Source organism: Myotis myotis, unplaced genomic scaffold (assembly GCF_014108235.1).
Source record: "Myotis myotis isolate mMyoMyo1 unplaced genomic scaffold, mMyoMyo1.p scaffold_m19_p_1, whole genome shotgun sequence".
Lineage (NCBI taxonomy): Eukaryota > Metazoa > Chordata > Mammalia > Chiroptera > Vespertilionidae > Myotis > Myotis myotis.
The window spans coordinates 148,943,065-148,968,864 of record NW_023416313.1 but is presented as its reverse complement, the minus strand read 5'-3'; the positions used below and the strand labels follow the sequence as shown (position 1 = coordinate 148,968,864).

The 25,800-nt window shown below is 42.1% G+C and overlaps 1 gene segment (V, D, J or C); it reads left to right on the top strand.

Annotated features, from left to right (window-relative positions):
• Positions 1-11,295: 11,295 nt before the first annotated feature.
• Positions 11,296-12,029, top strand: LOC118673022. The segment is given in 2 exon segments: positions 11,296-11,447; positions 11,617-12,029. Coding segments are annotated over 2 exon segments (492 nt in total).
• The last annotated feature ends 13,771 nt before the right edge of the window (positions 12,030-25,800 follow it).

Sequence of the window (25,800 nt, the reverse complement as noted above, 5' to 3'; positions counted from 1 at the left end):
GAGAGCGTTTCTTCCTAACAGTCCCTGCAACGTCTCTGAGAAGAAGACATTTAAATCCCCCATCATTCCCCCTCAATCTCAGAGCATCTGGTTTCATGTCCCCTCGTCATCAGACTTGTTTTTGTTTGTGGGGAATCTGAGGAGGAGCTTGCTGCTTCTTCACTGCTGGGCCATGACCTTACTGTTCACCTTGATGCTGGGCGTGCACCTGTTCCTGAGTGGGTAACATTCCATTTGACTTCCTTGTCCACAGATGGAACACTGTTTAGATTTGACTCTGAATAGAGACTTTATGTTTTAGCCGAGCTTACTGACACGGCATTGACGTTTCAGGAGGAACAGGAGCGCAGTCAGTGACCCAGCCTGACAGCCACATCACCGTCTCTGAAGGAGCCCCTCTGGAGCTGAGGTGCAAGCATTTTTCTTCTTTTTCACGGTTTCTCTTCTGGTATGTGCAATACCCCAACAAGGACTCCAGATTCTCCTGAAGTATACTTCTGGAAACAGCCTTGTTTCAGGCATCAAAGGTTTTGAGGCTCAATTTGGGAAGAAGAAAACCTCCCACCTGAGGAAATCCTCAGCTCATTTGAGCAACTCCGCTGAGCACTTCTGCGCTCTGCGCGACACCGTGACTGAGATTTTGGGGAGAGCTGAACACAAACCACCTGAACATTATAGCTAAAAGACTCCAGGTTTTCAGCGTGGGTTATTTTCAGGTAGCTGGCATGGCATGCTTTGTGAAGACAAACAATGCAGAGAACACAGAACCCTGGAAAGTGTTTAGTTCCTATGGAAATACTAATTTTTTTCTTTTTTCCTCTCCATCTTGCAAAGGCAAGTCCTGTTTTCTGAACCACAGCATTTTTATCCTCTAGAATCAAGAATCCAGAGGGAAGGAGGCTATAGGATTGTCAATAAACTGGAGAAAGTTACTTGTTCCCATGTCATTTGAGATAATGATGGCTAAAATGGTTTCAGGTTGGCTATGTGAGATGGTATAAGGAAAATCAGAGACTTGCTTTATAGTATTCATCTCATTTCTCGAGCAATCAGAAAACCCAGGAAAATTGCTTATTTCAAACAGTTTCATCTCTAGACTATTTTATTAGTAACCAGAGAGGTCTTTTTACTCAACAGACTTCAGCTCTTTGACTAGCAGCGGTTATCAACCTGTGGGTCGTGACCCCTTTCACAGGGGTCGCCTAAGACCATCCTGCATATCAGATATTTACATTACGATTCATAACAGTAGCAACATAACAGTTATAAAGTAGCAACGAAAATAATTTTATGGTTGGGTCACAACATGAGGAACTGTATTTAAAGGGCCAGAAGGTTGAGAACCACTGGAAAGTATTTGAAATTGGTGGACTTAATTAAGGATGTGTACGAGGCGACTTTTCAAAAACCATATAGTATAAGGAAAAGACCTTCTTCATCCAGTAGTCTCCAGTAGCAGGCATCCTACATTTAACATAATATCATGACAAAGCTACATGTAGAAGCCTGGGGCTGGGTGTCTAAGAGAGGCTGACTCACCTTTATTTATCAGACCCATCCAGGCTGCTTGTCTCTGCTTTTCCTCCTTTCTAATTCAATTTCTCTAATGTCCCCTGAGTGCCCATAATACACTCAATCATATTTACTTATTTTTATGCATTATTTTCACAGAAAAACATTTACAATATTCTTGAACAGTTCATCTGATCTTAAATGTCGGTAGGTCACTTTCTTTTCTACTTCAGTGAAAATACAAGGTCCTTATTTTAATTGCTAGTACCTCCAAATGTAACTACAGAGGATTATTATTATTTACTAGGGGCCCAGTGCACGAATTCGTGCACCTTGAAAGGAACTGTGGGCAATGAGGCTGCAGTGGGCACAAGGGTGGGTCTTGGCCCATCCTCCACACCCCGACTCGGCCCCTCCTGCCATGCCCCCCATGGGTCCCCTGTCTGCTGACAGCCCCTATCCTGCTGCCGCACCCACACATTGACAGCGCTGACCCTGCTTTCACCCTCTGATGGTGCAGAGCGATTGGAGCTGGTGCCAGCTGTGGGTGCAAGTGGGGCAGGTGTGAGCGACAGCTGCTGCCCAGATCACCCCTCAGAGCAGGGGGAGGTGGAGAAACCCTCAGGGGTGATCAGGGCCAACAGCTGCCACTAGCACCTGCTGACTATGCCGAGTGATTAGGACCAGTGCTGGGAGCCAGAAGCGGGTACAAGTGGGGCTGGTGCCAGCAATGGGTGTGAGTGGCGGCTCCGGCACTGGCAGTGGGTGTAAGTGGGGCCATCACCAGCAGCAGGTACGAGAGGCGGCTGCTGGCACCAATGCCCCTCAGGAGCAGGGAGAGGTGGAGAAGTCTTGAGGGGCGATCGGGGCCGGCACCAGCAGCAGGTGCGAGCACCTGGCAGGACCACAGCACACAGGAGCAAAGAATTTTCAGTAACCACCAGAAGCTTGCTCCAGTGACAGCGACCGGCGCCCTGCCGTGGTCTGGCACCCCTGCTCACCTGCTCCACCATCTCACTGCAGCTGATGCCCACCATGTTCTGCACTCTGCTGTCTGCTGCCAATGCCTGTCATGTTCCACACGCATCCCCTGGTGGGCAGAGCACATCATAGCGACTGGTTGTTCTATTGGCATATTAGGGTATTATATATAGAGATAGTGTCTGAGACAAGAGCACAAACTAAAATTACTTTCATCTTTTCAAAAACAGTTATATTTTTTAAAGTAATCTACTAAAGCTGAAAAGCAAAATACAAATAAAAATGAGTGATTAATTGTTTTAATAAAACAAATTTAAAACTAAAGTTTTATTTAAAATTGATTTCTTAACAATTACAGATTTTTAAAATAAAAATAAAGCTATTCAAAATTCTTAGTTCAATGTCCATCTAGTTGCTCATGTAAATAATATCACTCTTTATGCAGGCTCAATCTAGAAAAAGTGTGTACAATTTAAAAGCAATAGAATTTTTGAGATTGCAACAAGGTAGGTGGAAGTTACACTCTTCTCTTCCCAAGACCAAACTGGAATTACAACTAAATTAAAGAGCAAACATCTCAAATAACCAACTGAAGACTAGCTAAAGAGGAGTTTTATAAATAAGGATTTATAGGAAAAGCCACATTGAGACTGGTAAGAAGGACAAAGATGTGAAAAGGGCTGGCTCTGCTTCTAAAGGTGGCAGCTGAGGTTCTGGAGAGAGATCTCAGCTGCAGGGGGTTCCCCCTGAGAAGTGTGGGGTCTAAACCCACGCCGGGCTCCCCAGCCAAAGCACAGGAGCCAGGAAGAGACGCTCATATAACATCTAGCTGTGTAAAGCAGCAGCATTTCTGTCTTCCAGGGCATTTGCTGGAGACACAGGCACCCTCTTAAAGGGCCAATGCACAAAATTTGTTCACAATCACTCATGAGGGATGAAGGAGTACACTAGAGTCACCTGAGGTGAGTCTGGGGTTTATGACTCTGGGGAGAAAGTTGGGGAAACAGCTACCAGGATCCCTGTACTGAACCATTCTTCCATACAGCAGACACCATCTTTCTTTCTTTCTTTTTTTAACACCATGTTTTTTAAATTGAGAACTCCCTCTGTGTGGCATCAGCCTGAGGGAAAGCAATTGCCCCATCCTCTGGACTCCTAATAGCCCCGCCATGTGAAGCTTAGGCCCTGTTGAGGAATCAGATGCCTTGGCCAGGTTGTAGAGGTCTGGGGAGACACAGAGGTGTCTAGCTTTGGCATGGGGGCCATTCCCTTCCACACATACACACACACTTTCCTGTGAACATGACTGGCCTTTCTCCCTCACAAAAGATCCAAGTGAACCAACCTCTTTGCTTCCGGCAGACCCAACCTCTGGCTCCAGAAGCCCTGCCCTCCGGACTCCTGTGGCTCTGCCATACTGAGGTCAGGGCTAAACCCAGGATAGACTGAGTCATGTGGCACTGGCTGGGGAATGACACTCACCAACTTCTCTGAATACTGACAGGCACCTCCCTGTCGTGGGAGATCCACTAGCTCCTACCTTCCCGTTCTGCCAGAGGCTCTTTCAGAAGCTGAGCCTAACAGGCAGCCAGCAGTTGGAGGCAGTCAGTGGTGGATCTCAGGGTTCCTTGGGGCTGTTGTTGTCCTGTCCTGGGACTGGTGCTGAAAAGGCTGGCCTTGGTGTGCATCTTGCTCCTTCCTGTGTGCACACAAGCCCAGCAGAGGTAGCCATTAACTGTGGGGATTGCTTATAGCTCCAAACATGTTGCTGAGGGCATAGCACAGATAGTATCTGACATTGGCCTGCACCAGAGTCCCTCCAAAGAGGCCCAGAACCAACACACCCAGCAACCAGCTTTAGACAACATAAGAGCAGGATCCAATAAGGTTCACAAACAATAAATCCAAAGGGAGGTCTTGGCAGGCACAAATCCTGCTGAGGTGAATTCCATCCACTCCATGTGGTCAGCTTCTACACAGCAGCTTACACACCATGGTGGGTGGTTAGCCTCTCACTCAGCCAGCCTGAGAGTGATCCCATGCACAAATGGACCAATAATAATCAAGACTCAATTACAACAGGAGGGGTCACGTAACACATATAAGGGATAATCCTAGAGCACCCAGCCAGGTGATCAAGGAGACTGCACAACTAGGTCCCATAGGACACATACTATATAAGGGGACCCCAAGAAGACTATGAGTCATAGCAGACCTATCTAATACATAGAAACAATCAAAGAGAAGCAGCCAAAATAGGGAGACAAGAAAATAGGCCCCAAATAAAAGAAAAGAACTCTCTAGAAAAAGAGCTAAATGGAGGCAAGTAACTTATCAGATATAGACTTCAAAGTAGTGGTCATAAGAATGTTCAAGGACCTATAGCAGCATGAAAAATATATAGAAAGAATAAAAAAGGGCCATTCAAAAATGAAGAATAAATATCTGACATCAAGAATACACTGGAAGGAATAAACAGTAGGTTGGATTAGGCCAAGGATCAAATCAGCAATTTTGAAAAAAAGTTAGATGTAACACCCAATCAGAGCAGCAATAAGAAGACATAATTTAAAAGAATGAGGATAGTTTGAGGAACCTTGGGACAACATGAGGTGTAACAATATCTGAATCATAGGGGTACCAGAATGAGAAGAAAGAGCTGGAACTTATTTGAAGAAATAATGAAAGTGGTCCCAAGAGGAAAATTCATAGCATTAGAGGCCTATATCAAGAAACAATAATATCAAATAAACAGCCTAACTTTACAATGAAAGAAACTTGAAAAAGAACAACAAACAAGGCCCAAAGTGAGTAGAAGAAATAATAAAGATCAAAGAAGAAATAAACAAAACATAATACTGGAAATCCTAGCCACAGCAATCCAACAAGAAGTTATAAAAGGCATTCAAATTGTAAAGGAATAGGTAAAACTGTTATTATTTGCAGATGACATGGTATTTATAGAGAGAAACCTAAAGATTCGACCAAAAAGCTATAAGAACTTATAAATGAATTCAGTAAAGTAGCAGGAAGTAAACTAAATATCCAGAAATCAGTTGCATTTTTATACAACCATAATGAACTATCAGAAAGAGAAGCTAAGAAAAAGATCCCATTTATAATTGCTTCAAAAAATACCTAGGAATAAATTTAGTCAAGGATGTAAAAGACCTTTACTTGGAAAATTATAAGACACTGAAGAAAGAAATTAAAGAAGATACAAATAAATTGAAGCATATACTGTGTTCATGGACAGGAATAATTAACATCATTAAAATGTCCATACTACCAAAAACAATCTATAGATTTGATGTAATTCTTATCAAGATACCAATAGAATATTTCACAGAACTAGAACAAATATTCAAAAAATTTAAATGGAACCACAAAAGACCCCAAATACCCACACCAATCTTGAGAAAGAAGAACAAAGTTGGGGGAATCACATTACCTAATATCAAACTATACTACAAGGCCATAGCAATCAAAACAACAGGGTACTGGAATAAAAATAGACATATAGATCAATGGAACAGAATAGAGAGCCAAGAAATAAGCCCACACATTTATGGTCAATTTATATTGGAGCTAAAGATAGTTTATTCAATAAATGGCACTGAGAAAACTGAAAAGATACATGTAAAAAATGAAACAAGCCCACCTTCTTACATCATACACAAGAATAGACTCAAAGTAGATTAAAGACAAATGTTAGACTTGAAATCATAAAAATCCTAGAAAACATAGTAAGTAAAATCTCAGACATTTCTCATAGCAATATTATTCCTGATATGTCTCCTTGGGCAAGAGAAACAAAAAAATAAAACAAATTGGTCTACATCAAAAAGGTTTTGCACAGCAAAGAAGAACATATTCATCAATGATACGTCTGATAAGGGGCTAATATCCCAAATTTATGAAGAACTTATACAACCACACACACACACACACACACACACACACACACACACACACACACACACAAGCAATTCAATTAAGCAGTGGTCAAAGGACCTGAATAGACACTTCTCCAAAGAGGACATACAGATGGCCAATAGATATATGAAAGGATCATCAACACCATTAATCATCAGATAAATGCAAATTAAAACCACAGTGAGATATCACGTCATACCTTTCAGAATGGCTATCATCAATAAATCAACAAATAACAAGTATTGGATGTGGAGAAAAGGGAACTGTTGGTGGGAATGCAGATTGATGCAGCCACTGTAGAAAGTAGTATGGAGTTTCCTCAAAAAAATTAAAAATGGCCCTGCCTTATAACCCAGCAATTCTACTTCTGGGAATATATTTAAAGAATAGCCAAGATTTGGAGGCAGCCTAAGTGCCCATCAGTAGATGAGTGATTAAAAAAAACCTGTGGTCTAGTTACACAATGGAATACTATCTAGCCATAAAAAAGAAGAAATCTTACCTTTTGTGACAGCCTTGGCAAGCCAGTCAAATAAAGACAAGTACCATGGTTTCACTTACAGAGTATATGTAGAATCTAATGAACAAAATAAACTAACAAAATGGAAACAGACTCATTGATATAGAAAACACTGACAGCTGTCCGAGGGGAGGGGTTGGGGCAGGATGAAAAAGGGTCAAGTGATTAAGCAAAGAAAAAAAAAGACTCCTGTGACCCCCTCAGGGCCTCTGGCAGCAAGCTGCAGAGATAGAAGGGGGCAACAGGCTCTCTCCCCTCCTAAGAGCTGGTGCTACCTCAAGCAAAGGGGCAGCCTTGATCTATTCCTACACGTCCCAACTGCACCTTCCTACAGGTGCAGACTCGCAGGGCAAAGGGGCCACAACTCAGAACTGGGAAATATGGTACATTTACCCAATGGAACACTATGCAGCTGTTAAAAAAAAAAAAAATCTCTTACCCTTTGGGACAACATGGATGGAGCTGGAGAATATTATGCTAAGCAAAATAAGCCAGTCAGAGGAAGACAAATATCACAGGATCTCACTTATATGTGGAGTCAAGGAACAAAATAAACTTATGAACAAAATAGATCCAGAGACATAGAAGCATAGAACAGACTGACGAATTTCAGAAAGAAGATGGGTGTGAGGGAACTGGAGGGAGAGAGATTAACTGGAGAACTTATATACATACTAGAGGCCTGGTGCACTAAATTCGTGCATGGGTGCAGGACCTAGGCCTGGCCAGCAATCGAAGTGCGAGAGTCTGGCATGGAAGGGCAGGTCCCAGCTGACCTCTGGGCCTTGGGCAGCACCTGGGCCCCCAGGCCCTCACACGCCCCCCTCTGCCTAAGTCATGGCACCTGAGTTCCCACACGAAGATGTGGTGAATGCGGCCGGATGCTGTGGGCTGGGGTGCAGCATGGGCCTCTGGGCCACCCAGTGGCACCGCACAGAAGCCGGGCAGGCAGTGCACTCTCTCCTGTCTGGCCTCGCCGACTGGTTTCTGTGCGGACCCACAGGGAGCCTGACCAGCCTCTGCAGTCCCGGCAGCTGTGGCCCGGCTCACCTGGAAGAGGCCTCCCGGGTGCAGGGCGGGCTCTTTGCGGGTCCCAAGCACCTGAGTGTGTGGGCTTCCCTGGCCTGTGAGCCTTGGCATTCTGGGGAAGAATAGCAGGGGGAGTGAGAGCGAGTTCAGCCGACACCCCACATTCTCACCACACCTTTGTCCCCATCACCCCCACCCTCAGGTAGCTGGCGAGAGGTCACAGTACATCTCCTTTGCCCATCACGTTTCACGCTGCCCCCTGGTGGTCAGCACACAGCATACCGAGAGGTTGAACTCCAGGTATCTAGGTCGAACAACCATCTGAGGGGACAATTTGCATATTAGGCTTTTATTATATAGGATATGCATAGCCCATGGACACAGACAATAGTGTGTTGAAGGCCTGGGAGGGGCAGATGAGGGGTGGAGGGATCAATGGAGAAAATAAAGGGGGGGGGTACCTGTAATACTTTCAACAATAAAGATAAATTAAAAATAAATAAATAAGTAAATTGGTGAACAAGATAGGACTATAGACATGGAAGCACAAAACTGACAGTTCTCAGAGGGAAGGAGGGTGGGAAGAGATTAACCAAATAACTTATAAGCATATATGCATATCCCATGGACAAAGACAATAAACAGGTGAAGGCCTGGGGTGGGTGAAATATGGGTGGGAGGGTGGGGAGGGGAAGGGGGACATCTGTAATACTCTTAACAATAAAATAAATATTTTAAAAAGGCTCCTGGACACAGACAACAGTATGGTGATTGCCAGAGGGAAGGTTAAAGAGAGGATAAATGATGATGAAAGAAGACTTGACTTTTGGTGGTAAACACACAATACAACCTACAGATGATGTATTTTAGGGTCATATACCTGAAACCTATGTAACTTTATTAACCAGCGTCACCCCAACAAATTCAGTAAAAATAAATTTGAAAAAGAAATAAAAGTAATATTGTTTAATACTGAAAATTGTTCCATGATAATGAGCAACTACTGTGAATACTTTGCTGATTCAGGAGCATCTTTCAGAACCACACATGAGTACATAACAGAAGCAAGGAAATGGATCCCCAGCATTTCTGGGAAACAGTATTTTATTATGTAAGAGCCTATTGCATCCATGACATCTGAGAGGAAAGATTGGCCTAGTTAATTAATTTATTTTCTCATCCCTCAAATCCCCCCAAACTCCAAATCAGAATCTGCCTTCAATGTCAGTAGCAGCACAACCCACAAAATGTTTTGATATTCAAATGCAGTTTCAAGGACACATGCTAAGGTGGTGAATGAGCATGTTCCTTGAGCCTGCATGGGATTAGTTGTTTAAGGTTGTACACTGTGCCCATATTCGAGTGACAGAGACACCCTGTGTTCCTTGCTACATTTATTTTGTTTGTTCGTGTGTGTTTGTTTTTAGTGGCCCTGTTAATATACTTGCTCATTTTCTCTGTTCCTTGTATTTAAAATAAAGGGCCGCCCTTCAAAGATCACTCATCTTTGCTTTTGTTATTATCCTTTCTTGTCACTTCCATTAGAAGACTTACAGTATCACATCTTCCACTGACCTGTCTCCTGTAGTATCGGCTTGAAGTAATTGTTACTGTCTTGTGTTCATGTAGTATTTATCACATGCTTTTATTGTGGTGTTCTGTAGGCCTTTATTACATTTATAGAGATGCCTGTCTCCCCAGCTGCATTGCTAGTTATCTGAAGGAAGATATATGGCCTAATTTATTCTTGTATTTTCCCAAGTCTAGAATACTTAAATATATTGGCTAAACTGGATTGAATCACATCGGAGAGCTCATAAGTTTTATAAGTTTATAGGGAAGAACTAAATGAATTGTTTTCATATAATTATAGAAAATTACATTTTACAAAATAATTTATTTTCATGTAAAGGCACTGTGGGGACTCATGGTCCTATTTATGGGGCTCTCTGTCCTTGTGGACACTCTGGGGCTTCAAGTCAATCCACAAGTTCAGCCCTAGAAGGGAAGGCGGGGCTGAGCCATCTCTATCTGCTGAGTGGCAAGTGCTCCTTTCTTAAGGTTTTAGCCCATTAGGAGGCACTGTAGGCTTTTTTAAAACCAAGACTACTGTGAGGAACATAGCTAGTTGTGAATGCTTGTTGAAATATTTGAGAAATTCTCTGAGTGTGCAAATGGGGACTAGTGATAGTAAAGAGGGAAAAATAATTGTATGAGAAAAACACAAAATTTTTATCAGCATATAAGAAATATGCTTTTTGCTGAGTATTTCTTTCAATTAATAGCTTTGCCTATTCCTCGATTCAAGTACTAGACATTGGTAGCTATAATACACATATCTATATTTACATTGTTACTGTTATCTTTATCTATGTCATTATCTATATCTGTATTTACTAGAAAAAACTCCTGGATCAAACAGAGAGTCATATAAAGCAAAAGGGAAGATGGAGAATTCCAAAGTATAGATATTGGATTTTTCTGATTTTTAAAATTCCTATTGCCTATGATTTTTCAATATTGCCATTTCCAAATTATTTCTAAACCATTGAATGCCATCTTTTCTTTAATATTTTTTCTGTCTCTTTCTTGTCACTAGAAAAAATAAAAAAACAGGGAAGAGAGAGAAGGTAAGGGTGAAAAGGAGAATATGAAAGTAGAAATGTAATGAGAAGGGAAAGTGGGAGAAAAAGAGGAAGACTGAGGAATGAGAAAGAAAAAAGATTAACTGAACTGCAAGCATGAACCACAGGAAGTGTTTACAGATAAGAATTAGAGAAACAAAGCAAATAGCAGCAAGGATAATGTCTGAATATATTCTAGTTTTTTCCTCACCATTTTCAATCTCATTTGGTTCATTTTTTATAACAATGTTTGCCACAAGTCTTAGTTATTCCAGGAGAGTCCCATCCATATGTCACATATTCCAATAATAGGAATTCATTAAGTAGATAATACATAAATTTATATTCGTATTACTTTGTATGGTTGCAATGACTGTCATTTAATTAATTTGTAGGTTAGTAAAGATCCTTTTGTCAGGACATGAGCCTGTTAACTTGGATTTAAAATGTGGATGTTCTTTTTGTGATTCTCGCCAGGCTTTAATTAGCATAGATACGGGGAGGAGGCCTCTCCCTTTCCTGCTCACACTCTTTACTATATTCAGAATTATCAGAAAATGTCCCTCACATGACAGAACAGTGACCTTTCTTTTCCCCTCTCACCCCGCCACTCTCCAGCCCATTCTTAGTAGGGCTGAGGCTGGAGGGCGGGTCCTCCTGTCACTGACTGAGCAGAGCTGATTGGTTGCAGGAGCAGGGACAGTTTGAGAGCCAAGTCATGCCGCTCACCCTCCCAGGGCACAGCTAAATCTATCTTAGGGTGAACATGCCCCGAGCAACAAGGCAAAGCGTCATGACGAGGCTGTTGGGCACTGTGCTGGGGCTTTTGTGCACCCATGTTTACTGTGAGTTGGGGGTGTCCCAGGCGGGAGCCTAAAAGGAGTGTTGTGGAGGGAGGGAGGAAAAGTTGCTCTTCAGACTTTCTATCCTTCTCATGACGAATGGGGACGTTTTCCAGGTTTTGTGGGTGTTACGGTGACCATCACCTGTGACTGTGTCTTTGTCTCTCATCAGGTGTGAGAGGGGTGCAGGTGGAGCAGAGTCCCCCAGCCTTGATTCTCCAGGAAGGAGCCAGTTCCACGCTGTGGTGCAATTTTTCCACCTCTGCGAACAACGTGCAGTGGTTTCGCCAAAATCCTGGAGGTCGCCTTGTCAACCTGTTTTACGTTCCTTCAGGGACAAAGTGGAATGGAAACTTAAAAGCTACGACAGACCCTAAGGAACGCCGCAGTTCATTGCATGTTTCCTTCTCCCAGACCACAGACTCGGCCATTTACTTCTGTGCTATGGAGCCACAGTGCTTCCCAGGCACCTGCAGCCTGAACACAAACTCTCAGCTGGGCTCAGCTCCTCCTCCAACCACACGCACATCACAGGATCACCACACAGCATTTGCACAGCTCAGTATTTCAAACCCACACTGGTAGGGTTTTAACCACAGAGACTTTTTGCTCTTAAGTTTGGGATGTTGGTCTTTGTCTTTCCTTCTTAATCTAGACCTCTTTATGCACTATAAACCTCTAACTTGAAACCAGTAGAGAAGCTGATAAGAGGACAGAATTAATATAAATATTTAAGCCACAGGGTTTTTTTGCTTGGCTTCCAAAAGAGCAAAAAAACCCGAAAGGAATAAAAAGAAAAGAAAAATTACTCCAATAGAGATGTTGTTACACAATGATCCAGCTCAGGGGGTGTCTCAGGAATGTTCAGGTCAGCCTCACCACAATGTGCCCCAAGACAATTGCAAATACTTATATCTCATCCTGCTAGTGCAGCAAAGCAAACAACATAATTTTTGCTAAATGATCAGATATTGATAAATCTGTGGGAAAAAAACTTTAAGATGTATATTTCATTCAACTAAGTCCCAGTCATGTTCTTGAGGCTTGTTTGTCCTAGGATATGGTCAATCCTGGAGAGGGTTCCCTCCATGAAGAAAAAGCATGTACTCTGTTCTTCAGGGTGGATGTCTGTTAGGTCTACTTGGTTTATAGTTTTGTTCAAGTTTTCTCTTTTGTAGTTGATATTCTGGCTAGTTTTTCTATTATTGAAAGTGAGATATTTAAGTTTCAAACTATTATTGTTGAAAACCTATTTGTCCCTTCCATTCTGTCCAGTTTTGCTTTATGTATTTTAATGTCTCTTGTTAAGTACTTATATGTTTATAATATCTTACTGAATCATTGGCCCTTTCATCATTATAAAATATTCTTCTTTCTCTCTAGTAAACATTTTTTGGTTTAGAGTTTATCTTGTCTAATAATAGTAATGCAACTCCAACTCTCTTTCATTTGCTGTTTGCATACCTTTTCCCATCCTTTTAGTTTTAACCTATTTTTATCTTTAAATTGAAAGTATGTCTCCCAGATGTAGTATACTAGAGGCCCAGTGCACAAAATTGATGCACAACGGGGGAGGGGTCCCTCAGCCTGGCCTGCACCCACTCACAATCCAGGATCCCTTAGGGGATGTCCAACTGCTGGGCCCTGTGGGATCGGGCCTAAACTGGCAGTTGGGCATCCCTCTTGCAATCTGGGACTGCTGGCTCCTAACCGCTCGCCTGCCTGTCTTCCTGATTGCCCCTAACCGCTTCTGCCTGCCAGCCTGATCACCCCCTAACTGCTCCCCTGCCAGCCTAATTGCCCACAACTGTCCTGCCCTGTCAGCCTGATCCCCTTCAACTGCCCTCCCCTGCCAGCCTCATCACCCCTAACCACTCTGCCTGCCTGCCTAATGCCCCTAATTGCTCCCTTGCCTGCCTGATCACCCCTAACCACCTCTGCCTTGGCCCCCACTGCAGCAGTGGCCCCCACTGCAGCAGCTTTGTTCGTAAGGACGTCTGGGAGGATGTCCAGAAGGATTTCCAGAAGGTCATTAGGCTGTCTGATCTAATTAGCATATTAGGCTTTTATTATTCTATATAATAAAAGCCTAATATGATTATCCTATATAATAAAAGCCTAATATGCTAAGTGTCCGGTCGTCTGTTCAACCAATCAAAGCATAATATGCTAATGATATGCTAAGGCAGCTCAACCACTCACTATGATGTGCACTGACCACCATGGGGCAGATGCTCTGACCTGTAAGTTATCTTGCTGCGGGTCTGGCTGATCAGGACTGAGCAAGATGGGCTGGACATGCCCTGGAGCCCTTGCCGGCCCCAATCATACACCTCTTGCAATCCAGGACCTCAGGATATGTTGGAGAGCTGGTTTCAACCTGATCCCGCAGGCCAGGCCAAGGGACCCCGCTGGTGCACGAATTCGTGCACTGGGCCTGTAGTTATAGATAATTGTATATCATTTTTTTTTTTTGTATATCATTTTTAACCAGTTTAATCATCTCTGCTTTTTTATTCAATTGTTTGGTCTATTCACATTTAATGTTATTATTGTTATAGTTGATTTGTCTGTTTTATAATTTTGTTTTCTACATGTTCCATATCCTTTTTAATTCATCTGTCCTTCATTTACTGTTTTCTTTAGTATAAAGTGAATATTTTCCAGTGTAATAATTTAATTCATTTCATTATTTTTTACTATATTTTTCAGTTATTTTCTTAGTGGTTACTTCAGGGCTTCTGGTATGTATCTTAACTTTGTGGATGAATAAGGGGCCACATACTAAACCTGACAAGTTCAGGGGAGGCCTGCATGGCAAACCTTGTGAACTCAGAGGCCAAAAGTAACCAGATATGATGGTCTGAAATTAAAATTTCCTAACTAAAAGCAGTTTCTGGTGGGTAGTCATGTCCTAGGCTGGTATCTTCCTTGACAAAGGTCAATCTTTACCTTAACTGACCCTGTCTAGTCCTTTTGCATCTACATAATATCTATTTGGAATGTTATAGTAATTTCTTTTTTTCCAGACCCTTCAGGGCACAATCATTGCACCAGAGCAGAGATCACAGAACCCTTCATTGTTATTGTTAATGTGTTAATTGTTAATTGTTAACTAGCCTATGCCACCAATGTGAAAGAAGTATGTGTCTATCAGGTTTACTTTCTATCTAATCCCAGAGAATTCCCTTCTCTGCTTTCTCTCTATCAGCAATTAATTTCATTTAACTCCCTACGTCTTCCCCTTTGATTCAGATATATAAAGTGGTAAAACTGCCATCTTCTAGAGCATTTTTCTCAGTTCCTTGAGAAATTCTTCTCCAGTTCTTCTCCAGCTGGTGTTGGACTCACCCCTTAACCAAACCACTTCCTAGACCTTTTGGGGTTCTGTGTCCCTTATCCAATTTGGTCCTTTTCCCAGGCTAGATTTCCCCCTACTACCTATGCCTCAAAGTAGAATCACCTCCCCTGTGTCATCTTGGCTTCTAATGGGCATGTGCCCAGCATAGAGATTTCCCTTTAATTGTTCTATCCCCCCGCTACCATCCACTCCTTGGTAATGTGAGAAGTTTGTGAAGCTGTAGCTTCCTAGTGAAGCAGGCCCAGTATTAGATTCAGCTTCCCTGTTTGTTAGGCTTCTTAATGCCTGATTCCTTTTGCTCTCCTCCTTTATTACTATATGGCTATTGAAATGAGTTTTAGAGATAAAGTAGACAGGTTTAGGGAGTTTTAGGAATGAGGATGGTCCATGGGGAGGAATACATAGATGGAGACTTGAAGAATCCAGGGTGTTTATCTTACTTGTACAGAGGATAGAGAAATGCCACAGGAAGATAGAAATAGTTCTGGCCTAAGCAATTAAAACAGCCATAAACCAAGGACAGACAGGGGTATTGCTGGACTGAGCAATTAAAATAGCCATAAACCAAGGACAGGGGTATCTCTGGCCTGAGCAATTAAAGTGACCATAAGTTAGACCAAAAGTATCCCTGACCTGAGTAGCTGAGAGCGTTATAAGATAAGGTTTTCTTTGCCAGCACAACTGGGAGAAGACCATAGGATAAATCAAAAGTGACTCCAACCTAAACAGATGACCAAACGAGGAAAAGTGCAGATGTGGGGGTCGTGGGAGCTATTACAGGACTAAGGTCCCACGGTAGAAAGAGGGGGTCCCCAGCCTATTTAATGCCTCAAGACAAAGAAGGCAGTGGTCACTCTTCTTGGGGGCCCCTCTATCCACCAAGAGGGACAGAGTTTTAGGCTTAGAATTTAGAATTAGGATTTTAGAGGTAGTATTTGCTTGCATAAAATCTGTACTTTTCACCCATCACCTTTTGTCTATGGCTTCATTCTTTGAATCCATCTGGACAAGAACCCGGGAGAGAAATCACCCTGCTCAATAAAACAACCCAAATCACTATCTAAGCTAACAACCCATCAGAAGCGGAGGAAGAGAAATGGAACAGATTCTTTCTCACAGGCCTCAGAAGGAACCAACCTTGCTGACACCCTGATCTTCTATCAGTAAGAAGTGTGAGACAATGAATTTATCTCATTTAAGCCTCCTGATTTATGATACTTCCTTATAGCAACTACTAGTATAGCTACTGAATAAAACTGCTGTAACAAAATTATCAAAAAATAGGTCACTCAAAACAATACAAATTTGTTCTCTTTTGGTTGGGGATGCACAAAGTCTGAAATTATTTTCATTGGCTATAGTCAAGGTCTTGGCGAGGTTGATTCTTTCTAGAGCAGCGGTTCTCAACCTGTGGGTCGCGACCCCTTTGGCGGTCGAACGACCCTTTCACAGGGGTAGCCTAAGACCATCTTGCATATCAGATATTTACATTATGATTCATAACAGTAGCAAAATTACAGTTATGAAGTAACAATGAAAATAATTTTATGGTTGGGGTCACAACATGAGGAACTGTATTTAAAGGGCCAGAACGTTGAGAACCACTGTTCTAGAGTCTTCAGGGCAGAAATTATTTCCTTTCCTTTTCTAGCTTCTGAAGGCCACCACCTGGATACCTTAGCTCATGACTCCTTTCTTAAAATACTCCAACCTCCTGCTTCCATCACCACATACCCTTCTCCTTCTAAGAACAATTGTGATTATATTTAGAGCCTACTCAGGTAGTCCAGAATAATTCATATCTGAAAGGTTTGGAGTTGGGCCAGGGTGGCACAGTGTAATAAAAATGATATTTATTCAAGGCCTCTGGGTGTAGGTGGACTGAGTTTGAGAAAGAAGTCAGTGCTGAATGAGGAGGGAGCAGGCTTTTTATGCACGTAGGGAGAGGTGCAGATGGCTTAGGCTTGACACATGTGTCAGGACCGTGCCTGGTCGTAGTTTTACAATCTTATCCTTTGTCCTTCTGCTGGTATCAGATGACCTTCCTCCTGGGGACTGTTCAGGAGTTATGGTCTTCAGGAATTTCTGTAAAATAAACACTCAAGGGGATCATGTTTGTGCAAGGCTTAGGCTTGCAGAACAAGCTTTCTTTTGTTAGCCTCTGACGAGTTGGAGCCCTTTTTCTTGATTAACCTTTTCAATATCAGTATCCTTAAATTAGTCATATATCCAAAATGCTTTTTGCCAAATAAAGTCACATTTTCAGATTCCAGGCATTCAGACCAGGATATCTTTTGAGGCCATTATTCAGGCCATTACATGTCATAGCAATGCTGGGTATCCATTCCCCACCTCCTCTAGGGCTGGTTGCTATTGTTTGCTTATTTATTTGTTCAGTGACTTGACTATTTCAGTTAAATCCATATTCCCCACAGTGTGCAACCTGTGATTCTGTTATTTCAAGGACACAATGTTGAGTATGTGTCCAGATATTGTGGTATAATCGTGATTTTAGCAAGACTCTCTTTGACAGTCTTTTTTCCTGATCTCTATGTTAGACTATGTGCTTCCACTAAGTGTTTTATTGTTTCCAATAATATCCTGGGGGCATAAATTGCCCCAATGTCTGATTTAATTAAACTTAAGCCCCTGGTGAGCAAAGTCTTTGAGGCTTTGAGGCTTAACTTTGACCCTTAGAAGACTCTTCCTAGTTATCTCTTTTCCTGTCCTCTGTTATATTTCTAGCTAGTTGCCCCTAAGTTAGCTAGTTGCTCTCACTGAGCTATCAGCCTCCTCTTAATTGTTTACCACCAAAAGATCCATTGTTGTCAATAGCATCCTTAAATTGAAACTCTCAATGCTCTGTTCCAAATAAAGTCCTCCCTAGGGGAGAGCTCTTTGTTCTTACAGATGCGTTTTCCCCTAGACACAACCTCTGTACCACTGTTTTGGAGCCGTGAGAAGGCACAGTGGCCTGCTTGTCTCACAGTGGCATGTCAGCTTTAAGAACAGTGTGCTGTGTGGGGACAATAGCCTCTGGTTTTGGCTTGCCTTTCCCAGAATGGAACCATCATTCTCTAGTGAGTAGGAGTAAAGGCAATAGAGGCAATATTCTCAATTTATCATGCTCTATGAGTGGGGATGGGAGGTAAAAAGTAGCCCTAACCCTCTCAGCGCCTATTGCTTGCAATAGAGCTTCTGCAAAACAATGCTGGAGGAGATGAAAAATGTTGGCCGTCAGCTCCTCCCAGGAAGATACTGTAGCTATACTGGGAGCTGTGGGGAAAGGGAGCCCTATGTTCTGGGCTGCCCCACCCAGAGTAGAGCTTCCTTCATGCTGAGGTGGGCTGGGGAGTATGGTTCCAATGCAGTAGACTCTTTCTATTCCTGTGGAGATTTAAATTCAGATTTTTCTGAATAAATATTTCTCTGTATAACCTTTTAAATTTGCTGTACACAATATTCAGTCTTAGGACAATGTTCGGAGACTTTAATTTTTAAAAGATGTTTTTACCAGTTATGATTTTTTTTTTTAAATTTTAAAGCTTGGTATATATATATCTATATAGCTATAGATCTATATCTATATCTATATCTATATCTATATCTATATCTATATCTATATCTATATCTATATCTATATCTATATCTATATCTATATCTATATCTATATCTATATCTATATCTATATCTATATCTATATCTATCTATATCTAATCTATATCTATACTGAGTGGCCAGATTGTTATGACCAGCCAGATTATTATGACCATCCCATCAGTACAATGATGTATTTGCTTAAGAAGTTTTCAATATTTGGTATTTTTGGAAGTGTCAATGAAGTACTGATGGGTTGGTCATAATAATCTGGCCACTCAGTGTATATCCTACCTAATAAAAGAGAAACATGGTAATTGGCGTACAACCGCTACCCTTCCCATTGGCTAATCAGGGCAATATGCAAATTAACTGTCAGCCAAGATGGCGGCTGGCAGCCAGGCAGCTTGAAACTAACATGAGGCTTGCTTGCTTCAGTGACGGAGGAAACCAACGTTCCCTGCCTGCCTTGCAGGCCTCTGAGCCTGCAGTTTGAAACATTTTAACAAGTATAGAAGCTAAAAAAAACACCCAGAAACCAGCTTTCAGCGAGCTGGCATCTCAGAGCTGGAGTCAGAGCTGGAGTTATACATTGTTTCGAACCGAAACAAACCAGATACCTACTTTCAGCAGCGGAGGCCTAAGAGCTGGAGCCTCAGACCTAAAGCTGGCCCAGAATTTTAAAAAAAGAAAGAAAAAAAGGAACAGTTGGGCGCTTCCATCACCTGCCAGCCTGAAAACAGCCCTCAGCCCCTCACGCAGGCTGGCCAGGCACCCCAGTGGGGACCCCCACCCTGAAGGGTGTGTGACCAGCTGCAAACAGCCATCATCCCCTCATCCAGGCTGGCCAAGCACCCCAGTGGGGACCCCCACCATGAATGGTGTGTGACCAGCTGCAAACAGCCATCATCCCCTCACCCAGGCTAGCCAGGCACCCCAGTGGCGACCCCCACCCTGATCCAGGACACCCTTCAGGGAAAACCAGCCAGCCCCACCCATGCACCAGACCTCTACCCTATATAGTAAAAGGGTAATATACCTCCCAGCACCGGGATCAGCAGATCTGAGAGGCCTCCCGGCACCGGGATCAGTATGACAGAGGGCAGCGCCCAAACCCCCTGATCACCCTGCGGCTCTGTGTGTGACAGGGGGTGGGGCCACAACCTCCCTATCTGCCCTGCTCTGTTTGTGACAGGGGAATGCGCCCCAACCTCCTGATCAGCCCTGCTCTGTGCCTGATACAGGGGAGCTCCCCAACCTCTGATCGCCCTGCGGCTCTGTGTGTGACAGGGTGCGGTGCCCCAACCCCCTGATCGGCCCTGCTCTGTGGGTGATAGAGGGCGGCGTCACAACCCCCTCCCCCCCCCACACACACACACGGGCCCTGCTCTGTGTGTGATGGGGTAGAGCCATAACCTCCCCATCGGCCCTGCCCTGAGTGTGACAGTGGAGGCGTCCCAACCCCCTGATCTGCCCTGCTCTGTGTGTGACAGGGGGCGGCGCCCCAACTCCCCTATCGGCCCTACTCTCTGAGTGACAGGGGGGAGCTCCTCAAACCCCTGATGGGCCCTGCTCTGTGCATGACAGGGGGGAGCTCCCCAATCCCCTGATGGGCCCTGCTCTGTGCATGACAGGGGGGAGCTCCCCAACCCCCTGATCAACCCTGCTCCATGCGTGACAGGGTAAGGAGCCCCAACCCCCCTGATGGGCCCTGCTCTGTGTGTGACAGGGGGCAGCACACCAACCCCCAGATTGGCCCTGCTCTGTGCGTGACAGGGTGTGACGCCGCAACCTCCCCATTGACCCTGCCTTGAGTGTGACAGGGGGCGGTGCCCCAACCCCCCAATTGGCCCTACCCTGAGCGTGACTGGGGGTGGCATCGCAACCTCCCTATCCGCCCTGCTCTGTGCATGACAGGGGGCGCCGCCCCAACTCCCCAATCGGCCCTGCTCTGAGCCTGACCAGGGGCTGCACCTAGGGATTGGGCCTGCCCTCTGCCACCCGGGAGCAGGCCTAAGCCAGCAGGGCGTTATCTCCCGAGGGGTCCCAGACTACGAGAGGGCACAGGCCAGGCTAAGGGACTCCCCCTTCCCCCGAGTGCACAAATTTTTGTGCACCGGGCCTCTAGTTATATATATAAAATGCATTGTCTTTTTACATAACAGAAATTCTATTGATATTATATATATTTTTACATATATATTTATTTAATTCTTTATTGTTTAAAGTATTATGTATGTCTCCTTTTCACCCCATTGACCTCTCCCCGGCCACCCCCACCCCCCAGCACATGCCCTCACCCCCCTAGTGTCTGTGTCCATTGGTTATGCTTATATGCATGCCTACAAGTCCTTTGGTTGATCTCTTACCCCCCACTCCACCCTCCCCTGCCTTCCCACTGAAGTTTGGCAGTCTGTTTGATGCTTCTTTGTCTCTGTATCTTATTTTTGTTCATCAGCTTATTTTGTTCATTGTATTCCACAAATGAGTGAGATCATGTGATATTTATCTTTCTCTGACTGGCTTATTTCACTTAGCATAATGCTCTCCAGTTCCATTCATGCTGTTGCAAATGGTGAAAGTTCCTTCATTTTTATAGCAGCGTAGTATTCCATTGGGTAGATGTACCACAGTTTTTTAGTCCACTCATCTTTTGATGGGCACTTAGGCTGTTTCCAAATCTTATCTATTGTAAATTGTGCTGCATATATCCTTTCTGAGTGGTGTTTCAGTTTTCTTGGGATATATTCCTAGAACTGGGATTACTGGATCAAATGGGAGTTCCATTTTTAATTTTTTGAGAAAACTCCATACTGTTTCCACAGTGGCTGTACCAGTCTGCATTCCCACCAGCCGTGCACAAGGGTTCCTTTTTCTCCACATCCTCTCCAGCACTTGTCATTTGTTGATTTGTTGATGATAGCTATTCTGACAGATGTGAGATGGTATCTCATTGTCATTTTGATTTGCATCTCTCAGATGATTAGTGACTTTGATCATGTTTTCATATGTCTCCCGGCCTTCTGTATGTCCACTTTCAAAAAGTGTCTATTTAGGTCCTTTGCCCATTTTTTGATTGGATTGTTTATCTTCTTTTTGTTAAGATGTATGAGTTGTTAAGATGTAAATGTTGGAGATTAGATATTTATCTGATACAACATTGACAAATATGTTCTCCCATACAGTGGGCTTTCTTGTTATTTTGTTGATGGTTTCTTTTGCTGTGCAGAAGCTTTTTATTTTGATGTGGTCCCATTTGTTTATAGTTATGATTATTTTGATGGAGAGAGTATCCATGGATACTGCCATTTGGAGCCTCCTGTTCCAGTTATTAGCATACAGAATAGGCCTAGAGAAAAGATAACCAAAAGGTCAGCTTTTCTTTGAAATGCATTGACTTTCTTCATTGAGAAATTAAGTCGTCATCTTGTCCTTAGCCTAACCCTGACACAAATGTAATTAATCAAATACCATGTCTCACCATCATAAAACCATCCTGTATTTTTTAGAGTATAAATGATAAAAAAAAAACAGAAATACCTTGTTTTTTCTTAAATCAAACACTAGTTGTGCTTAGACATTTTATTTAAAATAAATGAAGACAAAGGCTCATCTCTTCAAAGCTGTTAGCTCTTTAACAGAAAACTTTATTAGTGTTGGGTTTTACAATGTTTAAAATTATAGGTGTAACATGTCTATTGAACACATCATCATTATGAAAAGCATTACTATTTTTTTACCAATGAAAATAATGAACAAACTACTTAAATACCCACCATCTTAGGATCTGTGGCAGACCTTGAGATGAGGATTTATGTACCTGAATCAGGAATGGGAAAAGGCCAAAAAAGCGTCCGATTTCAGATGATGTTCCTGACAGCCTGATATTGTGGGAAGCTCTAGAGCATAAATCCTATTACAGTTTGTCTCATCCTTTGACAGCTGTCAGTGCATATTTCCTATGGGATATTTGAACTTGAGCAGCATTTTTTACTGTTTTTCTTTTACATTCACAACAAACCTAACATCAAGGATGTCTGTCTTTGTTTGAAACCCAACATCAGCAGAAGTAGTTGACATGATATCAGAACTTGTAAAATCATCAACATTTAGGATGATGGGGAAATGAATTTTTCTTTGCAGCTCATTAAAGTCAGAATCATGATGTTTACTATTCTGTATACCTGCTAAGTAACTGAATCCAAAGGAAGATTTTTCACAGAAGTTATGGAATTACTTTTAGGGTGATTGTGTCCACATAGCAAGAAGATTATGTATTGTATCAAGAACATGCCATTTAAAAAGAATCTCAATAAAGGATAAATTACCCAGTTTAAAAATGGGCAAAATATTTTAGCAGACTCTTCCTAAAAGATATATAAATGACTAGTAAGCACATAAAAAGACTCTCTACATCAGGGGTCAACAAAATATGGCCTAAGAACCAAATCTAGCCAGCATTTACTTTTATAAATAAAGTTTTATTGGAACACAGCAATGCTCACTTATTAATGTACCAGAGGCCTGGTGCATGAAGTTCATGCACAGGTAGGGTCCCTAGGCCTGGCTGTTGATTAGGGCCGATCTGTGGGGTGACTGGTGGGGAAATCGGGGCCCTCCCTTGCACCCACCTTGTCCTGGCACCGCCCACTCACCGGGCCTGCCCCCCTGCCACAGGTCACCATCTGTGGGGCAGCTGGTAGGGCAATCGGGGTCCCTGTTCACACCTGCCTTGGCCTGGTGCCGCCCACTCACCTGCTTCACCATCCTGCTGCGGTCTCACTCTTGTTGGGGCCCATCGGGTCTGGCAGCACCTCCACTGCTGCTGGCTGTCAGCACTGTATTGCCAACACCCGTCATGTTCTGCGTTGCCCCCTGGTGGTCAGTGCACGTCTAACTTCTGGTCAGTGGAACTCCCACCTATGGGGACAATTTGCATATTAGCCTTTTATTATATAGAATTATCAATGGCTTTTTTCTTGGTACAATGGCAGACTTGAATAGTTGCAACAGACTGAATGGCCGGCAAAGCCAAAAATATTTACTATTTGACTCTTTATGGAAAAAGTTTGCCAATATCTGTTCTACATCATTAGTTATCATGGAAATGCATGAGATCACTATACATCCATTATGTTGACTAAAACAAAATGATGACTATATCAAGTAGAATCTAATTTATAATTTATTTAAGAACATGTTCATTCTGTAGGGCTCACCATGATTGGATGTTTATAGTATAGGAGGAAGGAAAGCCTTATGCAGTGACTCACCCTGATGGCCAATTTTTGCTTCTGAAGGGACTCTAGGGCAGACAAGATGCTACTAAGAATATTTCAGGACCCTTGTTTTCTATTGGTATGCCCAGATCCCAACCAATGCCTCCAGATCTGCTTGAGATACACCTCAATAAAGAATACCAAAGGTTTCATAGTGGACCTCAACAAAATCTCTTTCTACTGAAGAAATCATTGGCTCAAGAAGACTAAGATATTTATTTCAATGCTGTGATTGACACAATGGTTGCTGAGCACACTTTTAAGAAGCTGTAGAAAATTGTTCAGTGTAACTTTTCTAAATGGCCACAAAGGGGCAATGCTGCTTTGGAGAAGATAAATGTTGCACATACATATATTCATCAAGTAGGTAGCAATTATCCTTTTAAAAAATCTAGTATTATTAACTAATCCTTTGTTTCAATTGATATCTATTAATCATGTATGTATGTATGTATCCATCCACCTAAATAATATGTGTCTCTTCTAATCTAACCAGTTTGAAAAAAAATAACTGTGGAAACCAACAATTCTTTGAATAATACATATTGCCCTTCAAGGTTAGGGCCACATTAGCTTCCCTAATATAAATTTCTAATGTTTTTACTCATGAACAGCCCAATATCCAGCCACACTAATCCATGTACAGAATTCTCTTATCCCATTGTTTTTACAGGGAAATCTATTGATGGGATGGTGTAAGTCTCAGTTCAAGCATCTCCTGCAACAGAACCCTTCTCTAGCTGGGCCCAGAAGCACAGTTTTTTATTCTTTTTTTGTCATATCATAGAGATCCTCAATTTTTTTTGATACGTTTTCTCCAACTGTTCTTGAATATTGGGACTAAGTTGATTGAAGATTGAGACTGTGTCTCTTTCATGAATGAGACCCAAGTATTGCACATTTAGTAGGCACTCATTGGACACTAAGTAAATATATATTAAATATATACATTAATGAAGGAATAAATGAAAAAGAAAAAAATCACATAAAAAAATTCAACAAATCATTTAAAAATCCCCTGAGAGTACTGGGGTTGAATAAACTGAATTATAGATTGAGGAATAGAGACTCTTACCATTGTCTCCTGTTAGACTATGATGGTGTTTTTCTTTGATTGAATTTGAGATGATATCAAATACAAATAATAAAATTCTCTCTGGACTTCAAAAATGTGCTTCTTATTTATTTTAACTTGAGTTATTGATAATACAGATCAATCTTACTTTTAAGGCAGTTTTGGAATTTATCTTCAACTTATGTTTGTATACCCTGCTGTGTTAACATGAAAAGCCAAGTAGATTTTTCATATATTTATATCTCATCCATAAGGATAAAGTATAAAGAAAATATTCAATGTTTGCTCAAACCCACAATGAGAGCTTCCAAAAATGCTGCATTACTGGATGGCCATGGCCCCATATTTTCTGATGTCTACAGAATTTTTCTATCCTCTCTCATCTATTAGGAGATAAAGCTCCCCTAAAATAGATCATTCTGGTACTTGCCAATTTATTTTCCCCAAATATATATATCCTTAGAAATATTTAATTTACCTGATTTATAGTTTAGAAGAAATATAAAGACATTAAAATGAATTTAAATATCTTCTGTTATTTATTAGGGGTATGTAAAATATAAACGCATCTGAAAGATTGTAATACAATTTTAAGTTCCCTGAAGGCAAAGGGATCATCTATTCTCTACGTTTTGATCTATGGCTTTAGTTTGTAATGAGATATTATGCTACTTGTGTGTCCTCAATAGACTTCAATTCATATTTATAATAAAAAAAGAGAAATGCTTCTATCTATGCTAATCTTGTGGCTTTGTGAGAATTTCTTTTCCCCACTGTAAAATAATGCAATATCCACTGACATATCAAAATTGTCCTAGCACACAATTTTAACATTCTAGGTGGTGTGAAGGAAGGAAGAGGAAGATTGAGAGAGATAAATTCTAAACTGATCCTTGCCTATATGTGTGTAAGGGATTTTTCATTCCTAATGAAAGTATGTTCAGCAATTCTAAGTTAGGGCAAAAAGAGGAAGTGCTTTCTTTGACAGAAATAGCTTTAAGTGAAAGTATGTGTGAAAGGGTGGAGCCAGTTGAAAGAATAAAA